At 40.0% G+C, this 12,026-nt stretch overlaps 1 protein-coding gene across 1 annotated transcript in view; it reads left to right on the top strand.

Annotated features, from left to right (window-relative positions):
- Window positions 1-12,026, top strand: part of cdkal1 (CDK5 regulatory subunit associated protein 1-like 1) — a 224,467-nt gene that overhangs the window by 93,708 nt on the left and 118,733 nt on the right. Inside the window, exon 8 of the mRNA XM_062399418.1 lies at window positions 1,498-1,601. Coding sequence (XP_062255402.1) covers window positions 1,498-1,601 — 104 coding nt within the window. The remainder of the gene's footprint in view (window positions 1-1,497; window positions 1,602-12,026) is intronic.

The following is a 12,026-nucleotide window of genomic DNA, read 5'->3' as shown; positions in this document are numbered from 1 at the left end:
ATCAAACACATTTATCATTGTGACACTTTATTTAATAGGTCCTTTGTTCTTGTATTAGCACTGCTGTTAATAGATGGCCATGCTGTTTTCTTTATAAGTATATTGAAGTTTTTAGGGAAAACACCACTTGGCTTGCTGCGTTCTGCTTATTGGAAATTTGTTGGCTTTGCATCACTGTTATTTCACATCTGGCTCCCTTTGGGATAGAACTCCTGATGTGGCAGCAATAGTCACCATTAGCTGAGTTATAGAGAAAAACCGAACCCCTACATTTAAGGGTGGAGTTGCCAAACTCACTTTTTTACCAGCACACATGAACACATGAGGAGACAGGAATGATGAATAATGACAAATGTGTGAAATATTATTTACTCGATGAGAAAGAAGATTTCTCCTTTAATGTATCCCTGCAAACACAAATTAAATTAATCGCATTAACTTGTGTTCCCTCAGCAGAATCTTCTGGCAACAACTGCAACTAACAACTATCTCTAGAAATGTTACGCCAAAAGTGAAATAATGAGTGAGAAGAAAAAACGACAGTGTGTATTTTTACACCAGTGTGACAAATTGGAGGTCAGCAATTCAACCCTAACGGAGCAAATAGCCAAAGTCTTCTCAACAGGGGCCTTTCTTTTCATTTTCAATAGTGTTTTCAGAAGAAAAGCCCCCTTCATCCTAAATAAAGACTTGTCCAGAGTTGATTACATGCGATGCTTGTGGAGCTGGTGTGAAGCAGCATTTCTCGTTTTTTTTTCTCTTCGTATTTGGTTTCTTTTTAAAAAGTTTCTTGCTCCTTTGCTTTCAAAGTCAATTTGAATGAATCTTTGTCAAAACAAAACAATGCATTGAGTCTAATCTTGCCTCTGCCTGTCTCGAGCAGAGGGAGACAGCAGCTGTCCTCGGTTATTTGGGAAAGCTGGAGTCCTTATATACAGTTTAGCAGAGAGAGAGACGTTTGTTCTCCCTCCTCCCTTCTCCATGTGTACCAGTATATTTCATTTAGAAGTCTCATGTCATCTTCATGCTCAATCAATTTATTCAATTGAACATGTCAATAACTGGATTGGTTACTTTTGAGATGGTACATTGTAAAGGATTTAACTCTTTAGCTTTATGTAAAGCACAACATAATGATCAGAGACAAATGTTACGCATGAAAAAATACATTCTACATAAATTGAATTGAAAGACATTAAGTAACAAGTTAAGATACATTGAACTTTATTACATTTTAATTAAATTAATTGTTTCAACTTCAAATTAATTGTTTCAACCTGAATAAAGTTAAGCCCTGTTTCCAAATTCTTACATTTTTGTGAAATATTAGATTGTTTGATGGATTGAGCACCAACAACAAAGTGCAATGTGTTTTATTATTCATCTGAGTGCAGTGATGATGTATGAAGAAACTAATCTCATTCTTTCCTTTAAACAGTATATAATATACTGCCATTAATTTCTCTTTTCTCTCCTTGTTTGTTTCTGTGTGTGTAGGTGTCTGAATGCTTGTACCTACTGCAAGACCAAGCATGCCAGAGGAGACCTGGCCAGTTATCCCATTGAGGAACTAGTGGAGAGAGCCAGACAGTCTTTCCAGGGTGAGTACATTATCTCTGTGGCACTTATGTAACATGACTGTGAAAGCAGGTGTAATTATGCTCTTTCATTCAAAAATCTTTTTCAATGATAATATTGGTCACAGAATATCCAGTGATTGACTAATTAATAGTGATCAATATTTTTATAAACATTTTAGCTGTACAAAATGCAAGTTCTGCATTTGGATTTAGAGGGTTGTGTTTGGCTTACTTTATTCTTGGTGAGTGTACAGTGGTGAGTTTAAGTTGTTTTGTGTATCTGTGATTAAATGTGGCTCTTTGAGCTGTTGTCACTGAGTTTTATGTCACTTACAATTCACTGTGTTTGTTTGTGTTTTCATCATTGGCTCCAGTGTGTTGCAATGATGTGTTGTCCGTGTTTATGCCGGTTTGTGTGTCTCTCCTGTTAAAGAGGGGGTAAGGCTTAAGTAACACATGTTGATGTTTTTGTTCTTGGGTAGAGGGTCCGGCCAGTTGGCTCGAGTTCGATGCCAGATGAACAGCTGTTGTGCCCTGGCATCTGTTCCTTGAGAGTAGACTCCCAGAATCCCCAACTGCACAGCAGGCCATGCGCCTATTAGAGCCCCAGGCGGGTCAGTCAAGGGCAAATCTGCACATTGATAACACAAATCTTACTTTGACTAGGTTATAGTACTTACTCTTTTATGTGTTTTTATTTTATTGTCAATGCCTGTTAGGTTTTTGAATGGTATTAAGTCTAACATCTCTATTGCATCTGTGTAAACAGAGAGAGAAAGTAATGCATTTTTATCTATGATAATATCAACCAAACCTGCTCAAGTAATTCATGTCAGATGCTTCGTTTGGGATCTTCATGCCCAGAGAATAACAACCTCAGGTCAATTGTCTCATCCCATTAACATTTCATTGCTCATGCACTTGATTTAAATGTCGTTGAACCTGAGAATTTGACCCTGAATGTTTTAGAAGAAGCTCGTTTTAAATATGAGCGAATCACAGCTTGTTTCCCTCATTGCTTTTACAGACACATTTAAGATACTCTCCCAGATTGGTTAGATTTATGATTCCTTTTGCAACTTGAATGCACTTGTGAGTGGAATAAAAAGGACTTTAACAGTGATGATGCAGATAAAAAGCTTAAGGGAAACAAATGTGCTACTTAACACAGAACATTTCCTCTCTCTGCTCCTTCTGAACATCTCATTGTTCATGGTGATACTAAGCTCTCTGCTCAGACATTTATCTTCTCTAACAATGTTCTCGCAACATGTCTGCATCTGTGCAATTATCCCGTTTGATTAAAGACTCTGCTGCATCTTACTCTCTTTGCATCCTCCACACTGGTTGGTGCAACCCAGTGCGTTAGGAACCTTATAATGGCTGACTCTACAGCAGCAACTTCACATGACTGTTTCAACTACGGACCCCTTTTTACTTGAGAGGGCAATGCTCCGAGGCAGTGGGATTGAAATCGTCATCAGATTAATGTTGCAACACAAAGGCACACTACTTAAGAGTCGTGATTTGCAAGACTCGTGCACACCATGTTGTTGTTTTTCTGGCCTGAGGCTGTTTGACTGTGGAGGTGTTGATGCAGGTATCAGCACAAAACTGAAATATTAACCTGAAGATCAGAGTTGTCAAGATGCTGGAGAGTATTTTACAACTCAGCCACACTGCCAAGGGTTAGGGTCTCTGGAATTTTGGACTAAGCACTAATGTTGGGCTGAAGATCCCTTCAGTTTATATCAGGCTAACAAAAAGTGAGAATATACCCTTGACAAGGACATGGCTTTTTCCAAATCCCGTCCAGAACTCTTTAAAACAGCTGCATCCATACCACTGCAGTGCCCGGGGGTGGGCAGTGAAGGGCAAACTCACCAGCTGCTTGAACTTAGGTCTATGTGTGTGTGTGTGTGTGTGTGTGTGTGTGTGCGTGTGCGTGTGTGCGTCTGCGTGTGTGCGTGTGTGTGTGTTTTCATCAGAGAGGGACAGAGATGTTGGTGACAGTGCAGGGTAAAGATACACCTACCCTTTAATCTTGTTTGAGAAAAGTTACATGTATAAAACCTAATGACAAGAAGTTTGTTTGGTGACTTATATTACTTTTATTACTGTACCTGCAATGTCAATATTTACCTTGCGGGCTGCTTGCTTGAAAATTGTCTAAAAAATGTATCCTAATAAAACTAATAGGATTCCACAGCCTCAATGAACAAATGAGTAACTAAATAAATTAGTTAACAAGTGAAAAATATAGCATGTGCTCAAACAAAATTCTTGACAAACCGGGTGATGATTTACGAGAGTTGTTGAGTACAAAGCAGAAACTTCAGTTTAGAGGTCAGATATGTGCGTTTGTAATTCGTTAAAACACAGGAAGCATGAGTGTCCCGGACGGTTAGTTGTTTTCAAAACACAGAAAGAGGAAGCTGGAGGTTAACGCCTGTCATGATTTACACACAGTTGGATGAGACGGTGACAGAGATGGGTAACGGGAGAGGACACAGACGAGGTTTCACTGTCTCTCCACTGTTCTCTGTGGTGGATGCAGCCAGTCTTACACTCAGTGAACCTTTAAACATTGGATTCTCCCTTCAGAGTGAGCTCTTCATATCTCTACATCTTCCATCACTCACATGTTTTGGTGCATCTTAGATTTTTTTTATATTGTGCGTTATATTTACTAAAAAGGTGATGAATTCATATATTCTAGTCTCAAAGTAAATAATTCAAGCCTTTTTTGTTTTGAGATTTTGAGGATTTGGGCTTAAAACTCACTTTGAGCTATGACCTTCTGTGGCTCATCCTCCTTGAGGAGGGTGTCGATGGTCGTCTTCCCCAAGAGTAAAGCTGCTTGCAGTGAACCATACGGAAACACATGGTTTGTATACTGTAGTAGTAGTAATTTAGTCAGATACGTAATGAAATATACAAATATTTTGTGATATTCCTCTTTCCTGTTGTCAATAACTGATGGGAATATTCAACTTTTTTTAAATAAAAAAGACATATAAAGGAATATTAAGGTTCTGAGATGCACATGTATACTCTCCTCATTTCTTGCATCTTAGTCTTTGCAACTCTTATCATCTCACATAAACAAAACACATACATATTTAATGGCCAATGCTAACTGTTTTCAACCGATGTTTTTTTTTCCTGATGTTTGTTGACCATGTTATAGATGTGTGTCTCCCACACATACACACTCACTGGCGAGTGTGATAAGCGAGTTTCATCTGAGCAATAATTGGGATCGAGGCCATGTAATATATTTTTTGCATGTCACATATAATATACTTCTCTTTTGTTGAACAAATAGAATCATCTGCCACATTTATGAAGAAAAGGGACGCTGTTTACTCTGTCAAATATTTTTGTTGGGTTTGGAATTACATTATGGCAGTGCAGTGGTGCCCCTGTTTCTCCATCATTCGGAGTCACCTTTTTCTTATCACAGACAAATTGAGCCCCACAAACCGGCCCTGAAATTTGATTTGCTATTTGATGTCTTTTGAATAATAATAGTGGAAAAAGCTGCAAGTATGAATGCTAATTTTGATTGGGCAGTCAGCCCGCACCGGGGGTATTTGATTGGTTTATCTGAGGGAACTTTGAAAGGATTTATGGGATTTATTCAAATGCGATTTGAGGTAAATAGCTCTCTTTCCATCTGGAAAAAAGAAAAAAGTGAGTGAGTGCACAGCTTTTAAAATAATCTGAATTATTCAAATGTATGAATGGATAATTTTTAACATCAGAGAGGTCTGTTAATGTATGCAGGTAATGGAGGCTGGGGATGTCATAGGAAATGACAAGTGTGTGTGTGTCTGAGTGAGAGAGAGTGGGGGTCTGTATGCCTTGTTTTGTGTGTGACAGAGACAGGGAAACTGTGATTGTGCGTGGGTTGGTGTGTGTTTGTGTGTGTTTCTGTGTGTGTGTGTGTGTTTTATCAGAAGTGTGTAAAACAGCCAGAAGTAGAGAAATATTTAATCATATTCTTGTGGGCGAGCAGTTCTAGAGATGGCAGCATTCTCCGTGAGGTGAGAACAGTAGATGGAAGGTAAACAACCTACATCCACCAGCAACCTGCCAACAAACCAGTGACTGCGACTCCACCTGTCTGTCCTCTTCTCCTCTAAATTTAAACACACCTCCAGCCTCCATCCTTTCCCTTCAGTCACGTCTAACTGTTGTTTTATGTCTTAAAGATCAGCAGTATAGGTAATTAGGAGCCCAGAATATTTTTGGATATGTTTATTTCTTACACAGGATTTTTTATTTTCTTGTTCTGACTGGATGTTTTGATTGGCATTTTTTTCTTTACTATTTTACAAAAAGTCTGTCATTGTGTCCATCAAACTCCTCATATTAATACCATTGTCAGGGCATTAGTTGAACTGACAGGGTTGACTTTGGGATGTGAGGCCTCTCTGTCAGCAAGGTTGTTCTTCTACTGCAATCGACAGGCTGTGATATCCTGTAGGGCAACGCAAGGTGTGGGTCTGTTTTGGGAACAGATGATAATTATTCAGTTGCAATCCAAATCTACCTGTACCTGCCAAATGAGGAAATTCTACTGTCCAAATCGTGACATGCAGTATTATGAGTAAAGCTAATGTGGCCTGATTGTAATTTTAATATTTTCACCTGTGTGATAGAACATGACTAAGTCACTTTTTTTGCACATTCATAATAAAAAATAATTAATCCCATTATTCTGTGTGAGCAGTTTTGGAAATGACAGCTTCCTCTATGAGGTGAGCAAAGAAGATAAAGAGTTAACAACAATCCTCATGTCTTCTCAATTTAAACTTGATTGTATTAAATGGAAATTGGCTTTTTCCTCTCATCCTATTCAAAGATACTTAACAAATCATCCGTGGAAACTATTGTGGCCCTATGCCGTGAACACAGTGGCTGCCCCTGAGAAATGGGACGGGAGACATTGGCCCAGTCGGTCAGACAGTGAGCAGCCAGAGCTGTGTACGAGACTGAGTTCTCTATTTTTGTTGAGGTCCTCAAACCCCCCACTGTGGCTGTCGCCCTGTCACTTTAAACTGTCAGTTGGGTGTTATTGAACCGGCCCTGTCTAAAACAGGATGTGACGCTTCATAGATACAGACTCACTGCTATCACTCCCACATGACACAACACATTAGTGTGTGACATGTGTCTAAGCAATCACGACACAGCTTAAATTTTTTGGGGCTGCACTGAGTGTTGGCATATGACAACTCACAATTGAAACCTAAATGACCACAATTGCATATTTTTAAAGGCTGGAGATTTTGTCCCTTGTGAAAAAAAAAAAAGGTTTGCTGCACTATATTCCATTAAAAAGAAAACCAGATGTAAAACCATGATTTTGCACATGAAGCTGACAGTATAATCAAATTCTCAGTTGCCTTTTTAATTTTCCCATCACACGTCCCTTTTCATTCTAACAGCATACAATCTAAGGCAACTATATCCACTAATATCCCCAGATATCAGCAGATTTTTCTCTCGTTTCCACATGACTGATTGCATCAGTGTCGAACACAGATATTAGCAGAAATGACACTGCTTAGCTCCCCGGCTCCAGCTGGATGACATATGACAGATAGCCATAGATAGACAGATATGCGGGCTTGCTTGTTGGCCGGCTCCAACATCTGTGACAGGTGTCAGCTCCTGTTTACCTCTGCGGCTGCGGCCATGTGACACATGGGCAGAGGGGGCTGCCAAAGTTTGCCAGGAACGATACTCTCTGGGTCAGCGGTTCCTCCAGGTTGGGCGTTAAAGTCACATTTTAGTGGGTTCGTCTAAATTACACCTTATATTAGATTAGAAGAAATGAACCGAGTCTTGTGGTGAAAACCAGCAGAGAAAGGGGGGCAGGATTGAGAGCAGGAGACAGATGTACAAGGTCAAAGCAGATGTAAGAGTGTGCATGTGTTTGGTAGCAATTGATAATATCAGGTTTTTTCACTGCAGAGATGAGAACGTGTATAGAGGTCACCGGTTCAGAATTCAGTCAGGTAAAAGAGATGGAGGTTATAAGATTAAAAGAAAATCTGCCTCTAATTTGTCCGTTATTGATTGAGATTTGGCGATAGAGATACAGAGAGAGGAGCAGAGAGTCTTCATATTGATAGAAGCACATTGATCATAGTTGAGTCACTGCCATCAAAGTGCCGACTATTGGAAAGACCGTGGAAAACCGCTGAGCTGGCAAACACTGACAAATTCTCTGTGTGTGTATGGAGGCAGTCAAATTCATTATCCTCTGGGAAAGCTCGTGTGGAGAAGCTCCAAATAGATTTTCTGAATCTCCGGCTGTCCGATAACTTGCTAATGCTTTTCAGCCACACAGTAGTTTCTTCATGTGCTGCTCTGCACTGAGGAATGATCCACAGGCAGTGTTTCGAAAAACCGTCTGCTGAGTTCAAACATGCTGTTTGTCACCAGTACTGGATCATCAAGGAGCAATAACCTGTATAAAGTAGATTTTCTTAATGAGCTTCAGATACAGCTTTATTTGTCACTGGTTAATACAGGTTGAACCATAAAGGGGAGCAAGATGCTGTGCCCCACAGATCTGGGTGCAGGTCACATTTTAAACAATGTGAGACCCATTATCCTTGAAAGATAAAGATTTAAAAAACATAAAAAAGAGAGCAGCGTTAATACTGTAATAATTGCTCTGCAGTTACATGCCATATGACAGTCAAAGGTAAGGGTTGTGTAGGGCTGCGATGTTAAGAGATTATCAAGATTTGATAACTACCCCATGAAATATTACAATTTCACAGTATTTCAATTTATATATTATGACGGCTGTAATCTGAAACTGATTTAATTAATTATGACAAACTCTGGAATTATTTATGCCCTTTACTTAAGTAAAAGTATTTATACCTCACTTTAAAAGTACTCTTTTACTCTTTAAGTACTCATCACAAGTTCTCTAAATGATGATTGAACTAGTTTCCAGTTTCTTGTTGGTTTTGCAGCAGCTCAACCAGACTGATCCAGTCTGGAGCCGTTACTCACAGATACACTCACCTATCTCAGCCCCCTGAGTTTCTTTATTGGGTCACAGCAAGGTCAGTGTGTTTCTGCCAAACGGACAGCAGACAACGCAGATGTGGCCTGGAACCATCGTGTGGAAAATTAGTTTGATTTAGCATTTTTATGATGGACAATGAAACATGTTTTTTTTTTTTTGTTAGGGATTAAAGTTATGACCGTAACACATTCTTTGATCTGCACGGATGCTCCCAAAGATGGGCCAACATGTTTGATGTGTTTTCTCCTTTGGCAGCCTGTCTTTACGTCCCCCTTTTATGCAAGTGGATATTCGTCCTTAAGGACAATGTTTGTTTTTGCGATGTCCAAAGGAATCCCACGCTGCGGATTTTCACTTTTTTGTTGGGCTGGAATTGGATATCTTTCTTCTCTTTGCCAGTTCCCTTTGCTGCATGTGTGTGTTTGCCGCTGACGAGGCAGTCGAGGAGGAAGGTTGATGTGCACACCCTTGTTAAATAACCCTTGGAGAGTTTGTTAAATAAACAACAACTGATGCTCATTCTGCGACCAGATAATGCAACTTGACATCTCCTGCCATGTGCAAAGCTTAATGCAGAAATATTTATAAAATAATCTCATCCAGCCTTCTTTGTGTATACAAGCCTGTATACTTGATCTTATCACTTCGACAACCCAAAGTTGACTCAATGAAAGTCATTTATTTTGTTAGAAAATATTCTGTCCTGAATACATGCTTGTGCTGGAGCACAGTTGTAAGAAACAAGTATCCGACAGAAGACACTTGATAGCCTGTTAGATTTCAGCTTGGCGTGACTCTTCTGTGTTTGCTGGCTTGTTCACACAACAGTGTAATGTGTTCATCAACAGGTACTTTAACCGGCAGTATTTGTTGAATGGGTGATATAACATACGCAGTCAGTGGTGTGGCAAGCTGCTATGAAGTGACTGACATCCTGTTGTATACAGGTTGTTTTTCCCATTCAGTGTAGCCACAATCGATACGGCGTCGCAAATCGTTCAATTTGTTCTGCTCTCCAACTTTCAGTCTGCTTCTTACTGCTCATGTCAGATCAGACAAACACTCACTCTTTCTCCTTCTCTTGTCTACTCAGTGTAAATATTTCATTGGTTGTGTCATTATAATCAGTTTAATACAGAGCCAGGCACCTCGCTGTTTGGTAAATGCTGCTTGTCTGGATTTATACACACTTATTCACATCATGCACAAGGATAGGAAGAACACACACAAACTCCATTTCCTCAGGCAATCTCTTCAGGCAAGGTGTGTGTGTGTGTGTGTGTGTGTGTGTGTGTGTGTGTGTGTGTGTGTGTGTGTGTGTGTGTGTGTGTGTGTGTGTGTGTGTGTGTGTGTGTGTGTGTGTGTGTGTGTGTGTGTGTGTGTGTGTGTGTGTGTGTGTGTGTGTGTGTGTGTGTGTGTGTGTGTGTGTGTAGAGAGGATGACAGTTCTTTTCTTTTCTCTCTACCTCCTTCAAACATATTAAATATGTTTTCCTTGTCTTTTGCTCTTTAAGTTGAGCTGAAGCGCGGCCGTCCCTCATTTCCCTCCTCAGTCTTCCTGTTTGACCTCTTTTCATTCTCTTCACAGGATAGACAAAAAGACAACAGAGAGTGGTGTGTGTGCATGCACGTGTGGGTTTGTGTGTGCGTGCGACTGTGCGTGCGCATGTACTGTCTCGTCCTGTGATTTAGTGCCAAGCTGGCAGCGGAGGCTAGTGAATAGGGGGCCCCTTTCACACAAAGGGAGCACGGGATACACACAAACCCGCGCGCACACTCGCGCACAACTCACAGCCAGTGCCAGACTGCGGGCCACCAACTGCACACCTGGCATGGCGCTATTATGTCACCAGAGTGTCTGTGTGTGTGCGCGTGTGATTGTGTAAGTCCAGCAGACGCCATCTGCTCCGTCCTCTGTGAACTTGTGTCCACACCTCTCCAACTTCATTACACTTTATCAAAATGGGATAAAACCTTGGATAAATATCCAATTTTAGTGGTACAACAGTATTTACCCTCTACTACTTAGTCCTATTAATATTCTGCTAGATGAGCAATATATACTCTATATAGCTCTATGTATTGTTTTTCAGCTGTTTATAACTGAATGTGTGTTGTTGCAACGCATCATTTTCCTACCACTAAAACTTGCACAGTCTTTACTACAGTTGAGGACAGTGTGTCTACGCATACATTTAATAATGACACCATTAATAATACACTATTTGTCTGTGAAATACATAAAACTGCTATTAAAATCTGTATTAATGATTTATGTGGGACTTTGGGAATTTTCTCACTGTAGAATATATTACACACTAGAAAGAAGTAAGTCAAATGCAATACATGTATTTTGGGGAAATAAGAGGAGACAGACAGTGGGTTTCAGGCAATGAAATCAGCTGTAGACAAGAATACATGGTCCTCTGAATACTTATTATTAAGTTGTTTTTGTGGAAACAAATGTTCTTCTTCTATCCTCCATCCATTTCCGCTTCATACTATATCTCTCATAAATAAAGGTGGAGAATACAACTGTGTTTTGCTGCTGAACAACACTGTGGGGGAGGGGAGGGCAGTAACACATTTAGTCAATAGGTGGCAGTAAGACACTAATATTTAGACTCAGACCATGTGCTCGGCTCACTGGCCTTGTTTTTGTCTCCCTGGCTTTGCACACAATCTCTCTCTCTCTAACACACACACACACACACACACACACACACACACACACACACACACACACACACACACACACATACACGCACACACACACCAAGAGTTGGCTTGTGCCTGTTAAAATGTTTAACTGCTGTAAGTCCTCTGACTCACATTTTGCTTTTAGTTTACTCCCCCAAAACGCCACCGTCTATGTTATTGTGTGTATGTGTTTCCTCTCCCAAGCTGTGAATGCGCGTCTGTTTACATACCAACTTCCTCTTTGTTAGTCTGTTAGTCACAACATTTTTTTAATTAATGGACATAATTTAATAATTGTTGTGATATATGTTAATATAACCTTGTGAATATTTGTAATGATCGCCCTCTCAAAGACTGTACAGGTGTTTTAGGAAACCCCCTGTAAGTCCTCTTGTGATGCTTCTTTGTGTCCAAACCCAGATTCCACTGGAGGGCAAGAGAAGAGAAATGTCTTTATGAAAGTACTTCAGTCCTGATGTTATGATGATTACTTGCATATCATCATTTCCTCTGTCAGTATATCAGGTCAGGATTATTTTACCTTATAGCTTAATATGCTGATCTTGCATGTGATCATTGTTTCCTCCATAAAACTAATCTGCCTTTTAATCTCAATTAGTTTTTTCTCTCCCTTTCATCTTCATCCTGTCTTCCTGCCCCCCTTATCTAAAACCTTGTCATAATCAA

Source organism: Platichthys flesus, chromosome 11 (assembly GCF_949316205.1).
Source record: "Platichthys flesus chromosome 11, fPlaFle2.1, whole genome shotgun sequence".
In the NCBI taxonomy this organism is placed as follows: Eukaryota; Metazoa; Chordata; class Actinopteri; order Pleuronectiformes; family Pleuronectidae; genus Platichthys; species Platichthys flesus.
Note: the sequence above shows the minus strand (reverse complement) of the source record. Positions and strands in the feature narration are given on the sequence as shown.